The sequence below is a fragment of the Chiloscyllium plagiosum genome, chromosome 3, assembly GCF_004010195.1.
Source record: "Chiloscyllium plagiosum isolate BGI_BamShark_2017 chromosome 3, ASM401019v2, whole genome shotgun sequence".
NCBI lineage: Eukaryota > Metazoa > Chordata > Chondrichthyes > Orectolobiformes > Hemiscylliidae > Chiloscyllium > Chiloscyllium plagiosum.
Genome location: NC_057712.1, coordinates 22,402,657 through 22,423,725, shown reverse-complemented (window position 1 = coordinate 22,423,725; position 21,069 = coordinate 22,402,657). Strand labels below are relative to the sequence as shown.

The following is a 21,069-nucleotide window of genomic DNA, read 5'->3' as shown; positions in this document are numbered from 1 at the left end:
CCTTTCCTCAAGAAAATTTAATGATTAAACATTCTAAACAGATGCTCCTTTTGTGTGAAAACTGCTTGACCCTCTGTGCAAGTCGACCATATAAAATAGGTTGTATGTCTGGTTAGAAAAAGAATGTGTTCCATAAAATGAGTCACTGCAGGCTCCAAAGCTTGTTAATTTTTTACGTGTGGTGGTCTTAGTTCTCTGATGGGCATTCTTCAGGATCATGTCATGTTTTGAAACCTCTTACCTGTTCAGAATCCTGCACGGTGGGAGTAATGGTTGGGTTTATTCATGCAGTACATTGCAGATCTACCTTGGGGATGGGAATTGCTTTTTTTTTGGCAGTTGTTTTGTTCTGTCAGAGAGCTGTTTCAGGGGCTGTTGTGTGAAACAGCAACTTCAGGATTTTCACAGACTTATGTCTTCCTCTTGACAGTGCAGCTGCTTTATTTTGCTAATATAGTTAGTGTTTTCTTTCAAATGAGGAACAAGTTGAACTTTAAATAATCCTTCTCTCTAGTGGTTCAGGGATGGGGGAGCTGAAATAAATGGAGATTTCCATTGTTGAGTCTGCTTTTGGGTTAATTCTTTACCAACAATAAATAAGTGTGAATTTAAATATCTGAACCTAATTGTGGAAATAAAATCAACAACTATTTAATTCATATAGCTTGTAACCTTCAGCTATGTCCTTGTAACTTCCTTTCAGGGTATGTTTCAGCTTAGTTACTGCCAATAAATGTTATAATGTCTCTTTAATTAACAACTCCTTTAACCTTTACAGTGTCACTGCTAATCTGATATTCTTGAGAAATCCTACCACAGGCTACAAGTTACAATTTGTACAAGTTACAATTCTCAGTGCTTGGCTTCTATTGATGGACTACCCGTTCAAAGGATTAGAGTATGTGGACCAGGAACAGCCATTAGCTATTTGACCCTGTGCCACCATTTATCATAGAAACCCTGCAGTGTGGAAGCAAGCCATTCAGCCCATGAAGTCCACACTGCCCCTCCTACTCTATCCCTACAACCTTGCATTTTCCATGGCTAACCCACCTAGCCTGCACATCTTTGGACTGGGGGAGAAAACCAGAGCGCGCGCGCGCGTGCGCGCACACACACACACACACACACACACACACATCAGGAGAATGTGCATACTCTGCACAGACAGCTGCTCAAGGGTGGAATTGAACCTCCGTCCCTGGTGCTAACAGACAGCAGATGAAATCATTGAGCCACCATGCCACCCCATTTACTGAGAATGTGGCTGATTTGATTGTAACCTCAAATCCAAAATTTCTCACCGAACCTTTAATCCCCTTGCTTGATGAGAATTTATCCACTTATATCTTAAAAATATTGGAAGCCTCTGCTTCCACTATCTTTTCAGGGAGAGTTCTAATGGCTCATGACCATTTAAGAGAAAAAGAATTTGTCTATCCCTTTTTAAATGGCAGATCTGTATTTTTCAAAAAAGACCCTGTTAGGACCTTGCTGGATCCTGTATGCTTTAATCAACTTGCCTCTTACTTCTGAGTTCCAGCAGATATAAGTCTAGTCTGTCCAATCCTTCCTTATAAGGTGACCTTTCCCTTCCAGGTATTTGTCTGGTACACTTCTCAGAATTATTTCCAACGTATTAACAACCCTCTTGATACTCAGTGACTCCCACCTCTGCCCGGTTTGCACTACTTACAATGAGTTTCACTATCTGTTTTCCCACCTGCAACAATATTTAATGATTATGAGGCTGGGTGGGACAGGCTTAATGTCCTGTTCCTAAGTGTGAGTTAATTAATCCCTGTGAAAAGTAACTTCCTGACGGCAGTCCTGAAATTAATGTTTAATTAGTTTTAAGCTATGTCCTCTTGGCTTGTTCCCAGTTTATTTCAAAATATTATTCAGAATTAATAATATCTCACCTACTTGGACATGGTAACCACTTGTGGGGCTTCTTTTTCTTTGCACTAAAAATGCTTTTGTTTCTCCTCCTCATGCTGACCCGAGACACCAATGATCTGTTGTCTGCACTGCTCAAGCACCTGTATGTCTTGTCTGACCTAAGCCACTAGGACTGGTCACAATGCTCATGTTGTTACTTTGACCAAAGGTCTGACTTGTATTCTGCCTCTTTGGCAAGATAGTTCAGTATTTATTGATTGCTGCTTTGTGTTAGTTGGATATGCTGAGTATGAGAGCTAAGAAAATGGAATTGACGTAGAGATCGACCAGCAAGTGGTGAGTAGGCTAGAAGGCTGAATGGCCTAATCTTGCTCATGTGAGCTAAGGTGTTAGCCCTTCCCATGAACCTTATCAGTGCCTTTTTAAACAATGTTGCAGTATTTATTACAGTCCACTTGAGTTATTTCGTTCAGAAAATCAGGGTAATTTATCAGGCATAACTGTTAGTTTTAAAGCCATGTTGACTACTATTTATTGAGTTATGTTTAATTTTGATGTTGATAATTAGGTGAATTATTTTGCCTAGAATTGAGTAGGTCTGTAGATGCTTGTGTCCTGATAGGACCAGTCCCTGCATGTGGTTTCCTAATTTATAACAGTTCCAGATGGGATACCCCAAATTGTTAAACTCACCTCCAGCCCCAAGTTGGTTGCAACAAGGTACACAGACCAGGGTTAAAACTGGCTTATAACTCCCTTTTTTGTGTATTCTTGAAAGCAGAAAACACAAATGTTTCTTGCCCAGACTGATTTCTTTTCTTCCATCATTTTCACAGTCTGAGATGACTAAAAGGAGATTGCAGTTCAGTTTTTCCCCATTTGAAGTCCTTCTCTTTGAAATTTCCTTAACACCCATCTGGTGTGACATTCCATCATCTTGCTTGAGGCTAAGCACAATCCATACAACTCTTACAGATAATAACTGAATTTCATTGCTCAAAATTTGTATTCTGAGCCATTTTTTGGCTGTATGACCCCTATACAAATTCTCATTGCAATTAAAGGTTCAGTACGTCTGTAGGTGATCTGGAATTATCCTCCGTGTTAATAACAATATAACCACTATCACTATTTTGAATATGTGCACTATATTGGTTGTGCACTACTGCTTTCAATCTGTTTTTCCGCACACTGTACGTTGACTCTTTCATAATGATTGTCATCAGTTTCTTCCTCAGCGCTCTGTTATAAATGTCAACTAACTTGGGGACTTAAGCCCTTTAAACTTGTCTTAGACCTTCATCTCAATTATAAAGTAATAAAGAAAATTGATATTGTTAAGACATGTCATCCTTGATATTCTTCCCTCAGGTAGTACTTGGAGTTCAGGTCAATAAAATCTATTCCTTAAAATCCAAAAAAAAATCTATTGAAAGGATCATAATTTAGAGTACTGATAACCACACTTCATTCTGTTAATGACATCTTGGACCATTCTAACATACTAGTTCTGTCACTCTTTATCCTCCTGACAACATAACATGCTTCCTTTAATTACTTCAGTACACTATTATAGGATAAAATTTACACTTCTGCTCTGGTGTTGTTTCAATTAAGGGGGATTACTTTAATGAAAAAAAGTGTTTGATTATCTTCTGTTACTCCTTTTGCTTGGTTAAAAGTACAAGTGATGTAAATTAGGAAAGTGAAACATAACATTAGAATAACATGCAAAAGACAAGGGACATGGGACTAAGCAGCTCATTATGAGGTCTAATACCTGTGGCATCCTCTATTGTTTGATTCTGTGTCAGAATGCTTCATTGTGTCATTGGTACGTGATCTCATTGTGAGGGCAATAGCTCATAATTCTTCTTATGCTTCATCTCCTTCTAAAAGGTAAGTTTCCAAAACAGTTTTCATCATAGTTAGCATGTAATGACTGCTTTTTCCGTTTTATTTCAATTTTAGCTCAAACCACACCAGCAACACTCCTACCCCACAGAAATGAAAGATATTCTAACTCATGTGCGACTGACAATTAAGCCAGATGGTGGGATCAGTAGGATGCGGCTCTTGGGAATTCCGTGCACTCTTCCCTCAGGAAACCTGTGAAAAGAATCTCTACAAATGCATTGCAATTTTTTTCTCTCAATTATATCAATTTTGCTAGAAATATACTTGTGCTGGATTGCCAACTTTTCTTTGTTCCAGTTTGTCTTGTGTCATTTGAATTACTAAACTATAGGCTTCTTATGAGGAAGCTAGAAGATGAAAATTATGACAGAAATCTTCTCTCAAATCCCAATTATATCATTTTTATTACTGCAGTAGAGTTGCGAAGGCAATGAACCTACATGAAATCTTAACTAGTCTGATTTTATAACTTATAAATAATGTGTTCAAATATCTCTGTAAATCCTGGTTCTAATCTCTGCTTGAGTAAATTATTGAGGTTGTGGAGGTTTCCTTGTTTTGAGTAAAATGAAGAATTGTTGCCAAGGGAAGAATTGTCAACGCCTTTATCTTGTTTGCTCTGTAGTGGTTGTGCCTATCAATTCAATTTTAAGGGGTCTATTAAACACCACCTTCTCCCCACCCCTGTCCATCTCACCCCACCCTTTGCAAGGAGAGCTGATTAGATACAAACATAGGGATTCTTGCAAGCAAATGGAATGGAATGTCTATTTTCACCCGGCTATATCTGAGGCATCATGTTTGAGGTGACCTCCTCCTTCTCCTCATCTACTGATGATGGGGAAGTTCTACCTTAAATGGACTCCCCTAGAAGTAGCAATTGCCAGGCTGTGGCATATTCAAGATTAACTTAAGTCGCCAGCATATCTCTACACTTTAATCTGGCTTATTTCAGAACTGAATAGGATGCATGCAGGCTTTTAGAGCCTCTTTTTCACTCTTAAGCAATATTTGATAACACTCTCTAATTTAAAGAGTTTTGAGAAGATTTGTAGTTCAGGTTGAGGTTCTGGATGTAAGTTTGCTCACTGAGCTGGAAGGTTCATTTTCAGAAGTTTTGTCACCATACTAGGTAACGTCATCAGTGAGCCTCCGGTGAAACACTGGTGTTATGTCTTGCTTTCTATTTATGTGTTTAGGTTTCCTTGGGTTGGTGGTGTAATTTCCTGTGTTGGAAATGCCATTTCCTGTTCTTCTTCTTGGGGGTGGTAGATAAGGTCCAAATCAATGTGTTTGTTGATAGAGTTCTAGTTGGATTGCCATGCTTCCAAGAATTGTTGTGCGTGTCTGTTTGGCTTGTCCCAGGATGGATGTGTTGTCCCAGTCAAAGTGGTGTCCTTCCTCATCTGTATGTAAGGATACTTGATCTTGCAAAGTATTTTGTAAATCTGTATAGGATCTAGTGGACTTAAAAGATTCTATACAGACAACAAACATCATTTACAAAATACCTTGCAAGAGCTGTAACAAACACTATATTGGGCAAACAGGCAGAAAACTAGCCACCAGGATACATGAACATCAACTAGCCACAAAAAGATATGACCCACTATCACTAGTTTCCTTCCATACAGATGAGGAAGGACACCATTTTGACTGGTACAACACATCCATCCTCGGACAAGCCAAACAGAAGCATGCACGAGAATTCCTAGAAGCATGGTATTCCAACTAGAACTCATTCAACAAACACATTGATTTGGACCCCATCTACCACCCTCTGAGAAAAAAAACAGATATGACAAAACCAACACAGGAAATGTAATCACCAAATAGGCAATGACATCTCCAACCCAAGGAAACTTAAACACATAAAAAGAAAGTGGAACATAACACCAGCGCTTCACCAGAGGCTCACTGATCTTGTTACATAGTGTGTTGATGAAACATCTCAAAACGAATCTTCCAACTCAGGGAGCAAACTTATATCCAGAACTCTCTAATTTGAAATATAGATATGTTGAATGTATGCATTCAGCTAATTGAGGGCCACAAGTTACAGGCAATGGTATTATTGTGCAATCGGTTAAGCACTGGTACAACATTTCTTTGTGCTATTTTAATGGACATGCTAGCGATTAATGGTTGTCTTAACATTTTAAGGAAAGAAATGTGTTCCAAGTATGTTTATGAAACAATATAAACAAATGTAATGTCCATCCTACTACTCCCTTATGTGTAAAATGTATTGCCTTGACACATGGTAGACAGCAATGAATTACTTTCAATAGTTTAATCATCTCTTTATTATTAGGGATATTTTACTTTTCAAAGTTTGTAAGAAGATTTGTAGCTCGGGTGCTCGTTGTTGTGGTTCTGTTCGCTGAGCTGGGAATTTGTGTTGCAGACGTGCCACACACACAGATGACAAGCAACATGAGTTCGACTGGGACAACACTACTATTATAGGACAAACCAAACACAGAACAGCCAGGGAATTCCTAGAGGCATGGCACTCATCCACAGATTCTATCAACAAACACATCGACCTGGACTCAATATACCGGCCACTGCAGCAGACAGCTGGAACTGACAACCGGAAGCGGCAGAGACAAACCACTATAAATGCCGGAGGAACCAACACAGAAGCGCTTCACAGGAGGCTCCCAAGCACTGAGGATGTCACCTAGACAGGGGACGAAACGTCTGCAACACAAATTCCCAGCTCGGCGATCAGAAGCACAACAATATTTTACTTTTTTAAAATGTCTGATCAATATTATAGGATTAGGGGGCAAATACAATTTAAATAGAAGCTAATAAGCTTAGTTCAATATTGTTTGTGCTTAAAAGAAATCACTGATAAAAGACAATGTTTTAAATGTTATGTGGGTGCCATCTGTGTTAGCAATAAATTGAGTAATTTTTGATGAAATGATCAAAGAGGATATATAACATAAAGATGGATAACTGAATATGTACTCACTGTCTTATTTATTACCTTCGGTAATTCCATCTTTCAGCTAAGACACTACAATGCAGATCCTTTGCACTTTTCTGGTAGATATAAAAGATCACATGTGATTTAATGAAAAGCAGGAGCATCTTAACCAACGTTTGCCTTGCAACTAGTAGCTGAAATGATTGCTGTCTGTGAGAACCTGCTGCGTATAAATTGGCAGCTACATTTCCTATGTTACACAGAGTGATTGCACTTCAAAACAACTTAATTAGCAGTAAAGCATTTTAGAAAGTTCTGAGGTCATGAAATGTCATATATGGATGGAAGCCTTTCTATGATAGATGTATCTGTGGGGAGAGAAAAACTTGTTGGGCTGATTTAATAAGCTGATTGGTCTTTACTGCATTCACAATTTTCTACATTTTCAACGACTTGGCTAAAGTAGTATTTTCTCGATGCCCCTGCTTTCAAGGAAGTAAAGAAAATGGTGTAAAGAGGAAATAAATAGATATATCAGTTTTACTACTTCCAGACTGTGCAGATTGGGTAAGTCAATGTTTATCTGCTGAAAAAAAACTAAGGGTAAGTTGCACTAATTGTGTTTCTGGTTTGCTGAAGAAACAATAGATCGTTGTATATGGCAAAGAGATCAAGTTTGTCTCCAGGATGGAAAAAACTCTTATAAAGTTCTAGATTTGGGAGTTATTCATTAACTGAAGATGTGCAGGGCTAAATAATGCAAGCACTTTAATTTCAATGTGAAGTGATGTAAAATTACAATTTTATTTGGATCCCTGTAATGATGAGCAGGGAGTAAGCGTATTCTACTTAGATATTTCATGTATCTTCAGTGGATGGAGACCTTTAAAATTTCCAGACCACTTAATGTGATAAAAATATATAAATTACTCACTACAAGTGCAGAGTCGTTACTTTTCTGGATGAACATTGGATTCCGTCTGCTACAAGTAAAAGAAGGTCGTCTTTTGGAGAATTGGAAAGATGCCAAGCTCTTTAAGAAAATTCATCCAAGATTGGCATAACTTTCCTAACTGGGACTTCTTTGGATATACGAGCTCAACAAAATTTTCATGAAAATCCATATATATTAGGCATTTCATGATGCTGTAACATTTTTAGTGTCATGGAAATTTCCCCACCAGGGTTACGGAAGTAACCTTGAGCATAGACTTTAAATACAGAATTGCAAAATATAACAATGAATTAGTTCAACAAACATCCTTTGTGGAAAAAAGTGCTTTCGCATTTACGTGACATTTTGCTGTTCATGCAAAGAGCATAGAAACCATAAGTAGCAATCAGTATGAGTTTTCAAGCAATAGGTCATGCCTCACTAATCTACTGGAATTCTTTGAGGAGGTAACTGAAATGAGAGGAGGAGAGTTAGCCAATAAGTTTTTGATACGTGTACTTTCAGAAAGCCCTTGATGAGATTTTTTATCTCAGACAATTAAAGAAGGTAGTGAACCTTGAATCGAACAGCAGATTAGTTTTGGGAATTGGCGAGACAATCGAATATAGAAGGTGATGAGTAAAATACTTCATGTGCTGAAAACCAAAGCCATAAAACACTGTAACTATAGAGTCAAAGAGTGTGGTGCTTGAAAAGCACAGCCGGTCAGGCAGCATCTGAGGGCAGAAGAAACGAAGTTTCAGGCATAAGCCCTTCATCAGAAATAAGGCTTTTGGGCCAGGGGGGCTGAGAGATAAATGGGAGGGGGAGGGGGAGGGGGTGGCATGCCCTCCACGTCCCTCTTACCCAAAATACACAAACCTGATTGCCCCAGTCAACACATTGTCTTAGCCTGCTCCTGCCCCACCGAACTTACCTCTACATACCTTGACACTGTCCTGTCTCCCTTAGACCAGGAACTCCCCACCTACATTTGGGGCACCATCCATGCCCTCCACTTCCTCCATGACTTCCATTTCCCTGGCCATTGTGAGCGAAGCCAAGTTGCTGCTGGCACACCACAGCCAAAGTCCAGGACTGGACTTATCTTCATCTTGGACCTCCAGTTCCTGTACACATCTATCCACCATGATGTAGGCTTCCAAGCCCTCTGTTTCTTCCTCTCATGCTGACCCAACCAGTACCTTCCACTGACATACTCATTCAACTGGCTGAACTGTCTTCACTTTCAACAACTTCTCCTTCCAATCTTCCCACTTCCTCCGACCCCTCCCATTTATCTCTCAACCCCCTTTGGCCCACAAGCCTCATTCTTGATGAAGAGCTTATGCCTGAAACATCGATTAACCTGCTCCTCGAATGCTGCCTGACCTGCTGTGCTTTTCCAGCATCACACTCTTTGACTCTGATCGCCAGCATGTGCGGTCCTCACTTTCTCCTAGCTGCAACTATGCAGCAGATTAGACAGCATCAGTAAGGGAACAGACAACTGAGGTTTCAGGTTCAAATCTTATTAATACATCGATGAGTTCATCCTGATGGCTGGAACACTTGCAAAGTTTAAGTACAATCAAATTCTACAGCTGTGCTCCTGGTCCATGGACTAGGAGCACTTAAGGCAGATACTTTACCCCAGGTCTCTTGTGTTTATATATGCAGCAGATACTTGAAGTAGCAGCAATGTCAGCTCAGAAGTGTGAGAACTCACCGATTGGAATTGTCACTTCCCAAAAGGAGTGGTGGCAAAAGTAATGGGAGAAGAAGATAATTCCCATACCCACCATCTTCTTGTCAACTCTGGGACCCTTGCTCAACTTTAAGATTATTTTCGAAGCAACCTGTTCAGAGTTACTATTTCACACCTCTGGAGTTGGTTGGATTTGAATACAGGCTTCCCTGCCCAGAGGTAAGGACTCTACCATTACACCAAAAGAAACTTAAGCTCAACTTTAACACCCAGCTACCTATTAAGACCCTTCAATGATCAATTAATTACAACTAATAGCCCTCCATGCCAGGGCTGTGATTCTCTGTTCCTGGCAAACATGAACAGTGGCAGCCTTCATGATTGGTAAAATGGTTGGCCTGCTGCCAGCTAGGGGTGTGAGGTCCTTCACCTATTTCTTTGTATGATCATTGGGAGAGGGGTCAGAGGCTGACTACTTTACACCACTTCTTCCATCCTTTTGCCTGATCTCCAGTATCCCCTCTTTTTGTTTCTTTAAACCTGCAGTCCCTACCACAAAACGTTGCCTACCTTGTCTGCCAGTCCTGACTTTGGCTTGCTGTTTCACCAGCAACTTGGCCTCTGAGGCCACATGGCTGCGCACAATGGCTGCCATCACAGATTGGTCAACAGATGAGGTAGGTCATCACTGTCACTTGAAGGGATACACAAAAAGGACCTCTAAGTGACCACTTATGTGCCTGATAGAAATCCAGCAGGCTTACATCCCAGCTAGCAAGAATGTGGTTCATAGAAGAAATGTTTTCCCACATTGTGAAGGTGCACCATCAAATTGACCATGACTAATTCATTACAATCAATAAAAAAATATGTGTAATGATTATGTTGATGTTAGATTAATAATATGTTTTTTAAATTCTTTGAGAGAATATTAGCACAAATGGATGAGTTTAGTTTATTACTGCTCATAATATTGATTGTTAAGATTCATACTATTCAACCATACCATTGTAATGTCAAACAAACCTTTAATTGAATAATGCAATTAAGAGAACGATATTAGCTGAAATACATCATTTGGTCCAAAGCTCAAGCCATATGGCATCACTTTTCAGCTATTCAGCAACTTTGTATTAAAACCAGACCACTTTTAAAAAGTATACATACAAGACGCTAATTGTTGCCTATATCCTCAGAGCATTGAAATCCAGAATCAATGGGATCAGTTTATTTGTGTGTGCACTGTTGGTGATAAACACAATTTCTCAACTCTCATCAGCAGCACACATTTGGAACATGTTCCCATTTTGTCACTAACTCCAAATTACTTCTTTCCTAAGTCTGAAAATACGTAGATATTAATGTTTTTCTTCTGCTTATTTTGGCCTTTGTGATCTTTCATCTTTTAATGCTTAAGAATGAAAGAAGGAACAGTGGCTAGTTACAGTTTATCAATGGGGAAAAGCTGAGCTGACTCAATGTGCACCTGGACAGATTTCACTATTTGTCTTGACTAATGCTGTTTCATAATATTGTGTACTGACCTCAACTGTTCTTAATATTTGTTAATGACTTATGTAACAGAGTAGAGAGCCACATATCCAATTTACTGATTGCATAAAGATAAGGTGGTGTAGAAGGTAGTGGGGGTTGAAGCATAGAATTACAAAGATATTATTAGATAGGTGAAACTATGGCAGATGAATTTCAGTACAGGTCAGTATGAAGTCATCCACTTAAGAATGAATAAAGATTAAATTATTTCTTCACATGGAAGAGTTGGGCATAGTGGAGCTTAAAAGAAATGTAAGGGTCTGTGTACAAGATACAAAACATAATCAAAAACATATAGAGAATATTAGCCTTTATATGTAAGGGACTAAAATATAAAAAGGAATTATAATTTTCTGCATCTATACAAAGTCATCATTATGCCACATCAAGAGGACTTTGTATGGTTCTTGACACTATATTTGAGAATGATAGGTTGGCCTTGGAAGGAATTCAATGCATTTTCCCAAGACTTTAACAGGTAAATGAAGAAGGAAGTACACAAACTGGTTCTATTTTCCTTTAAAAAAAAGGTTAAAGCATAATTTAGGTTAAATGAAAAGGATTGACAGAGTAGATCAAAACGTCTGCTCATGGAGGAGTCAAAGACCTTGAAACCAGAGCAAAGTCACTGAGAAGAAAATTCAAGGACCACTTTCTTGTGTAATTCCCATCCAAGTGTAGAGCCATCTTCCACAAAAAGCCATAAATTAATAATTTGAAATATGTGATCAATAGATTTTTGCTAGTGAAGTGTATTAAGGAATGTAAAGCTAAGGTAGGTGGATGCAGTTAGGGTGCATATCAACCAAGCTCGTATTGAATAGTAAAACAGGCATAAGGGGCTGAATGGCCAGCTCAGGTGCTGATGTTACTTGTAGTTTCTGAAGCATACTAGCTTAAGATTTGATCTTAACCTCTTCTGTCCATCTAATTCAGCCAACCTGAGACATCCAATCAGGTGCTTGAATCTAGTAAGGGCTTAATTTTCTGAATGTCTGTAACACACACACACACACAAACATATTTTCCTATTAGCTGATCACAAAACAGCCATCCTGAGGCATTTATAGCCCAATGGTCTAATTTTATCTGAAGGATGAAATGCGATAACAGGAACAGAAAATGATAATGACACGCCAAGACAGATTATAAATAAGCAATGGTATAATGAGTCAGGATCTCACAACCTTTGTCAGCATGGTGTGCCTTGTTGTTTACCTATGGTGTCCTGCAAACTTCTAGTATACCGTTGCAGTGCAAAGCTTTAATCCTCTGCCAAATGAGGGACATATTTAATTTGACTGACTTTACACAGAAGTCACTTCCCCATCCCTATGACTAAAGGTGAATTTAGAAATTTTCTACCAAATGAGAAATAGCACTGAGCCCAGATGACACATCTTGAATTTCAATTCATGTTTTTTTAAGTGCAAATATGAATGTGTTCAGAAGTTTCTTTGGGAATCATGTGTTGTGGAAATTGTGGGACATTTACCTTGCATGAGCTATGGCTCGGATCTCCCTGGAATAAAGTATTTACAACATAAACACTGCAAAAACCAACTCACAAATGATATATATTTAAAGACATGCTCCACATTGCCCATGATAGTTTTGCATTTGCCTTCCCCAACTTCTCTGTGAGGAATTCCTTGTCGATATTTTATACTTTTTATTTCAATTGATTTTAAAAATTCTTTCCATTAATATTGTTTGAAACATAATAATTTAAGGTTTGAATTCTTAGTTGTTTACTTACAAAATAAAATAGGATCATTTCTCATTGTTGCATGCTTTCTGGCAGCACTTCAGAAAATGCTGCAGCTTGACTGGGTGTCATGTAAGTTTTGTGGCATACATTTGGACATGGTTGTCCATGCTCAGACATTTAAGAGATTGAGAGGTAAGCATATACTATACTTGCACCAAGTAATCTTAGTGATACGCTGTTAGGCATTAAAGTGAAATATTCAACCCTGATAAATGCCGTATAAAATGACAAAAACCTAAAATGGAGTAACGGAAAGAGACAATCGGAATAAAAAAGGTAATTAATCACAGATGTTGAGTTTCTGAATGCATGACTAGACATGGTATAAATAATGGATGTAATTGAAAAATTAATTTCTCTGTGAAAGGATACAATGACACTATCTGATTCAATTCAGTCTCCATTCTAAACTTAAACTGGCTTGGTATGAGTTCATAAGGCAGATGACTGCAGTAAATTCCATGCAGGTTGTAGCTTATGTTTCCTGATCATCAGTGATCTCCTGACTGATGGAATTTGGCATAGCCACTTGCTCAAATCTGACAGCTTCATCGGAGGCCTTAGTAATCATTTTACACCATCTGAAATTTCATTGCTGCGCTTTGGATGTGAACTGCTGAATAGTGAGATCAATATGCGAAGTGCAATTAGCACTGATGATGTGATGCTTCAATTGATATTACAGGAGTCTGAGTTTCTGTTTGGTTAAAGAATGCAAATACAACTCTACGTATATTTTCCTGTAAAATAACTGTGCAGAAAATCAAAATCTAAAGTTTTTTTGTTGTTTTTCACTGGGAAAAATGAGCAATTAAAAATAATTTCAGTCAGTCATTTGGGCTGCTGATATTTGGTTTGTAGTCATCTGTGCAAGATCCACAAGCTGGTGAGGTAAACACTCCACTGACATCAATATAAACATATTCTTAAGTGTCAGAATGAATTAGATGTGCCCTTGACTGTGCAGCCATGTTGGTTATATATTTCAGCTGTGAGACATATCAGGATTTCTGAGTTGGAGTGAACAACAAGGACCTTCTCATAGTTCAATAGCTGTGAAAAGTTGCAATTTGATTTCAGTATAAACTTCAGCAAAATACTGAGGAGAACAAGAACAGCAAGGCATGAGAGCAGAAATTCTGCACTTCACATCATGTTCTCACCTTTGAGGTGGGATAAGTGCAACTTCCAAGGATTTCTATCTGTTGTTTTGCCCTTTTGTTCACCATATCCTAATTGATTAATTTACCTGCCATGACCAAACAGATCTGTCCACATCACTGAGGGGACAGAAGTCAAAGGGTACTCTCCCCCTTGAAAAATGGTCACCTGAGACCTAAATCAGGCCAAAGGAAGATGGGCTGAAAGTGTTGTGAGGAAAATGGAGAGACAGTTTACTAAAGGTCAACTGTCTTGATGGTGGTAAAACATAGATTATAAATGTTCAAATTCTATCATCTGGTTTTTATATCTGAGACCTTCCTGGACTGAATCTTTTAAAAAACGAAATATGGGCCTAAAATGACTGTTGAGATTCCCTCGCCACAAATTCAGGCAAGTTCAAAAAACCAGTGTGGTGTAAACAAATCATCTGAACTGAATTTCTTCAAAGATATAGAAATCATCAACTGAAATAGACAGGAAGAAATTTGCACTTTCTGTTTAGTCGACATTTGTTCAATTTGTATAAATTATCATTCATGAAAGGTTGTCGCAACTATCCAGACCGAAAACCAGACTTGGGGACACACAAGTGAACCATATTTCAGTAGCTGTTTGACAGAGCAGCAGAGAGAGAGAGAAAGACAAATAGATTAGTAACAACAAAACTGGAAGACCCTCATTCTCCTCATTGCCTTGTTTTTATCTCAAAAGCCAGCACTAATGATAAAGCAAATTGAAGAAACATTCATTCACCAAGAACTCAAGGATTCTATAAATTTTGTTACCACTGAGGATACAGGCCTTCACAAAAAGATAACGGTATAAACTTGAGGATTCGAAGAACTTTTTAAACTGCATGTGCTTTTTTGTTCCTATTGTACTAAACCCGTTCCCTTTTTAAACTTTTCATCTGTGTTTTATTCCACATTTTATTACTTTTCTTGGGGTAAGTAATAAAATAAAACTTTCTTTTACTCAGGAAAACCTAGTAACTGGCTGTATGATTTTGACTAGTACAATGTTTTAATTGAAGTGTGATAAAGCTCCATGTTAAAAAGAACAAAAAATCTTGAAAGCAGTCAACTGAGGGGGTTAAAAAGAGGGGTGCTGATTGAGCTCTCTTCATCTGGTCAGGCCACAATTACTAAAAGGAGTTCTCAAAGAGAGGCATATTGGAACAAAACAACAACTTAGTTTCTCTCTTCATAGATGCTGCCATACCTACTGAGTATTTTCAGCACTTTTATCACCAACCACTTCTGTTCTCAACACGGATGAACCTTCTTATCGCCCTGAAGGGTTTCTATTCCTGTTCTGGGAAGACTTGGATCCTCCCTGACTACAGAATGGAAATCAAACACTCTTCTAAGTTTTTGTTTACCGTAACAGAAAAGTGCAAAAAATAATACACTGTAACACAGATATGGGCTATCTTAAAAAGTTGGAAGCCTGGGGGGGTTTTTGGTTCCAAACCAGAATGTGACACCCACCCCACTGAAATCATTCCAAATTTCTTCCAGGATTGTAGAACCTGTCAGGAGTCTTGTCTTGGGGGTTGGGTGTGGGTGGGGGGAGGAATTTCTTCTACCTGTGCTTTAGTCTTTGCAATATTTACAAATACAAACCCAAAAATCATCACTCAGAAAACCAGGTATCAAACCAATCTCCATCTTGATCTCTCTGGTGACTAATGTTGATTTTGAATATAACATTAAACTGAATAGACCTTTTCGGAGAAAATGCAGTTCTCAAATGAAAATGAAGTGGACTGTTCCTGGTTTATTCACAAACCAATAGTGAATGGAACTATTAATTGCTGTGAGCCAGAATGTGCATCTAACCCCTGTCTGCAGAGGGCATAGCATAGCCGGCAGCCACTGCTCATTGAAGATTAAAAATAATTAAAACACTTCTAAAATTAATTGCTCTACAGCCTTTAAAATTTAAATCCCCTACTCTGCTGCCTTATCCTTGCTGGGTCAAGGACACAAGCAGGCATGCTTTAAAGTGCTGACTGAGCTGAATTCTGCGGATCTTTTGAGGGGACATCAAGCAGAGGTCTGCAGCCTTCAAGCTGCTATCTGCTCATTCCCTATATATTATGGAAGATAGAGTATTCAGCACGGAGGACATTCAGTCCATTGAGCTGGCAATAAAAGAGCTATCCAACATTAATTTCATGCTCTACTCTTTTCCTAGAATCCTGTATGTTTGGTCTATTGTCTTTGGAGAGAAAAGAGAATTACATTTGATGCCTATAAGGTGACCTGGAGGCACCAATTTTGCTTGTAACAGCAAAAAGGTCATATCAACAAAATGGTTAAACTTCCTCCTTCTCCATTGTAAACTTCCAAGATGCCATGTAGTGCAAGCAAATATCAGCACACAGCGCCATATTGTGTGTCACTGTACATTCATATCTCAAATAGTTACCTCCACATGAGGTTTTGGCCACAGTGATTGCAATCCATATCTGTCTCAAAGTAAAACAACATTTCCAGAAGAAAGCTGGAGTGAGGTGGACAGTGGAAGGAGTGGGCTGGGGTGAATGGCGGGGTCATTGATGCTATTTTATGTCTAATTATTAATAGAAGATTCAAGTCTTTCAATACTGAGTTAAGTCACTCTAAGTAGCTACAATGCTTGATTCAGTGTATTGTTAGAAGATACAGCCACTTTTCCTTGATGTCCATGGAAAGATAACTTTTCTGATTGTGTGTGAATGGCCATTTGAGTGTTAACTATGGACATCTCTCAGCATGGCTGTTGGGCTGATGCTCCTGTGTGTCTGTATTGCTCTGAACTAAACAGGCTTTCAGTGCCTAACTTCATCTGGAAGCCTTTGTATGCTTCTTCTGTGAATTTCAGAGCTTTTTTGCCTTAGACCTTACAGATATTTTTCTCATTGGGAACAATTCAGGTCCTATGGGTATGTGATGTTCCTCTTAAATCCTGTAGTGACATTGTAATGACTAGAAGAAATGTTGTTACACCAAGTTTCCTGGGACTAAAAAGGAGCAGCTTTGAGTGTATCATTCTTGATTTACTCATCCACCACAGGCGCTAACATATTGTAAAGGCAGCTTTTCTAGTATCATTAGCTGCCATCTGAAACGCATCTGCTCCATTCATTTAGGAATGGGGATCCTAGGGTGCTCAAACATTCCTATCTTTGAGCCAGGAGGCCCAGGTTCTAGTCCCACCATTTCCACAGATGCGTAATAACATCTCTGAACAGGCTGATCAGATAAATAGTAATGAGGGTTCTTTTTGTGAACCACTCAATAATATTCGTTGGCTCTGAGTACAGCAGACGCTGGGTATGAACTGGTCAACCAGCAGTTGCCAACAACTAAATGCTGTGTTTGAGATTTAGATTTCTTTAATGTGGAGCTAACGAAAGACACATGCTTCTATGCCTTATCAGCACCACTGAGAGCAACTGCAAACCCCTGTTTGTCCCCTAACCCATTTACCACCCTCATCTTTCTATGTCTTAGATTTGCTTTCCACACAGCAATGTATATGATCGTGTGATGGCAATACCATGTACGAGTTGCTTTCCTGATTGGCAAATCAGAACTGGGCAGAGATTTTATTTCTTTTGGTTATTTCAAATTGGTATCTCATGTAACCTTTCTATTCCCACAGCCTCAAACATGGACGGAGCAGTTGAAATCATTTCCATGATTTGCCATACCTGCTTCCAACTCAATTGTCCTTGAAAAATAAATCCCACAATTTACTTATAATCACACTTCCAAACACTCAATTGCCTGGCTTGAGGCCTTCCAATTGTCTGCGTCTGAAGTTGCCGGTCCAATCAACTAATCTCTTACCTCCAGTTGGATGCCATTGACTCCAGTAAAATATCTACTCTCTCCCATCATTTTTTTTTGTTCCTCCTGATTTAACTCCCGATTTTACTCCCCAAGTTCCGGGAATGCAAACTTGAACACATTTGATACTCACCCGATCAAGCTTTTCGTTGTGAAAATCTGACTTAACAACACTTTGGGGCTTCAAATACCGTCTTTTTTTAACCATTTGTCTTCATATCCTCCTGATCTCACTTACCTATGAACTGCACCCTGGACTATATTCCAATAAAACTGCTGGTCAACCTACTTCTGTTCCCCTTCTCCACGCGAGCAGATCTTATAAATTGTTCTCTCGACTCAAGGACCATCCTCATTCCTTTAGAAAGAATAATTGGCAGGACCTCCTCAGATAAATTCGCCCTCGATCTTCTGCCCTCGCTAGTTGCAACATTGTGTCCAACTCACTTTCGTCTTCAAATTTCTTGAACATGTCTTGCAAGTCTGCAGGCTGCAATAATAAATTGCATTCTAATTTGACTGTGGAGTATCTTGTCACAATTTTCAAATACAGATGGCAGCTCTCTCCTCAGTAGTAAGTTTGTCACTGTTTCCTCTTTCACCATGCAACCTTTTGTAAATATGGTCATGTCTCACTTTCCAGCAGATAGGAGACCACTTGTTCTGCAGATTTATCAGTGTGGAGTTCTTTGGTAAACTCATTAACTTTAGCTATCGGCAGCCAACTATTAAGCGGACCATTCTAAGCCTTGCAGTAGGTAAACTGGCTAAGCAGTACTTCATTAACAGTGAGTATTTTACTTTCACGTCTGTGCTGCACACCCTGGACCAACATGCATCTGTTGTAGGAATTGAAATGCATAATGGAATCCCTGTTCCCCACTGCCATCTTAAACTGCTGGTGTTGTGCTATGTCTCAGAGTGTACCTTTAAGACAGATGTTCATGATATCATCACTGAATTATAACCTGCAATTTGATGATTTGCTGGTCTCAGACTCCATCTTAACTCACGCCACTTGAAGCATGACATTGTTTTGGAGGCATGCTACTGTTTAATTGAATAACTTAAAAGTGTTTTTAAATGTAAAATTTATATTTGTCAGTAAGCTGTAATAAGTGTCTGTTGGATTCTTCAGGATCACTTTCTCCTTGTCCATTTTTTTAATGACGTGGAGGTGCCAGTGTTGGACTGGGGAGGACAAAGTTAAAACTCACACAACAGCAGGTTATAGTCCAACAGCTTTATTTGGAAGTACAAGCTCTCAGTCTCCTGGATTCAACAGTGAGATTAAAAAAAAGGTGTAACCACAATCCCCATTTTATTCACTTGTATTGATTTTTAAAAAAAAATGTTATTTCTTAAATTTCCTCTACTTTGCATTTGAATCGAAGCCAATTTGCTGTTCAGTTACTAACCTTACGAAAAGTCTGGGTACATCCCTATCAAGAAACCTGTATGCAATTTTGTTTGAATGTGATTGGGTAGACTGAAAATGTTCACAGAAAGAAGTGATGTCTACTCTTAATATCAGACCAGGTTCAAGGGAGACTTTTGACAGAAGTATGGTTTTCAATAAACTGAGGAAATGAATTGTGTTTGAGTGGACAGATTACTTGAACAATGTAGAAAGTACAGAACTGGTTGGCATCAGTATGAAATATGGAGTTTGGTTGGATGCAAGCATTTATTTTTGCATCCACAAACCTCTGGGATTTAAAGGGACCTAAGGGGAAACTTTTTCATGCAGAGTGTGGTGCATGTATGGAATGAGCCGCTGGAGGAGAGATGGAGGCTGGTACAATTGCGACAGTACATGTAATTGTACTGTCTGGATGTATGCATGAATAAGAAGGGTTTCGAGAAATTTGGGCCAAATGCTGGCAAATGGAACTAGATTAATTTAGAATATCTGGTCAGCATAGATGAGTTGAATTGAATGGTCTGTTTCAATGCTCAACATCTCTAATTTAGTAGCACCTGGACAAGTCCCTAGAGTGGAAGGTACCTCATGTGTTTGATGAACTCAGACCTGTGTGCCTTTTCAGACGAGCAAAAAAAAACAACAATATTTGAAGAACAAGGCATTTGTCCAAGCATCTAAAATGATGCTTTACTTCCAGCTAGTGTTACCAATTAGTATTAGCATTATCTTATTGCCAAGGACATGCTGTCTACCACATTTCGCTGCATTATAACAGTGACCACTATGAAATGTTTTAGATGGCACAGAAGCTGCTCGATCAATTGCAAAAAAACGTAAGTTATATTTTTTTGACAAGTTTATATTGTAGGTCATGAAATTATAAATTATGCAATGGTACTTTGTGGAAAAGATCATGGAGTAACCCGATAGTTTTTCCCTTTGTTGTGGGAAAAATGTGCTCTATTGCAGGCCTTAGTTCCTCACTGTTTAAAAAAAAACTCCTCTGTTCTGTTTTTCTTGGGTCTAAAGTGGATGTCTCAAACCTTCATACATCGAATTTCACCCGCCACAATTTTGCCCACTCACCTAATCTTATATCGTTTTGCAGCTTTCTGCAGTGCCACCTAACTTGGTGTCCTTAACCAATTGCGATATATTTATTGATGAAAACAAGAGTATGGCCTGGGCGACCCTTGTACAGATATTGTCATAAGATGTCTGCCTTCTTCTCCTGGCACAATTAGAATGCTGGACATGCTGTGCAGTTCTGCCTGCTTGGTTGAAAGAGAAATAAGTTAACCAGTTAACACTAACATTAGTAATGGGGAAAGTTAGAAAAAAAGTGGGTGAGGTTAAGAGAACAACAACAGTGAAGGTCTGTGAGAGTATGAAGGGCAGGCGAGATTGAGTGATAAGTGGTTTAATGCTGCAAGGACAAACAGAATGGTAACATTCAATTAAAGAAACAAAAGAGATGCAAAGTCTGAAGTGGGCTGAGCAAATGCAGACATCATTCAGTCAACAATCATGTCCCCAAGCTTCCCGATGACTATCAAATCACCTTGTTGTTTCTCTTACCTTTTTGAACCTGGCTGGATAGTGTTTTTTTAGATTAGATCCCCTACAGTGTGGAAACAGGACCTTTGGCCCAACAAGCCCACACCGACCCTCTGAAGAGTAACCCAAACAGTCCCATTTCCCTCTGACTAATGTACCAAACACTATGGGCAATTTAGCATGGCCAATTCACCTGACCTGCACATCTTTGGACTGTGGGAGGAAACCCATGCAGACATGGGGAGAATATGTAAATTCCACACAGACAGTACCTTGAGGCTGGAATCAAACCTGGGACCCTGGTGCTGTGAGGCAGCAGTGCTAACCACTGGGCCACCATGCCGCCCCACTCCTGT

At 39.0% G+C, this 21,069-nt stretch overlaps 1 protein-coding gene across 1 annotated transcript in view; it reads left to right on the top strand.

Annotated features, from left to right (window-relative positions):
- The window catches only part of allc (allantoicase), a 34,926-nt gene extending 29,979 nt beyond the window's left edge, over nt 1–4,947 (top strand). Inside the window, exon 12 of the mRNA XM_043678553.1 lies at nt 3,874–4,947. Within this exon, the coding sequence (XP_043534488.1) occupies nt 3,874–4,017 (144 nt within the window). The 3' untranslated portion in view covers nt 4,018–4,947. The remainder of the gene's footprint in view (nt 1–3,873) is intronic.
- The last annotated feature ends 16,122 nt before the right edge of the window (nt 4,948–21,069 follow it).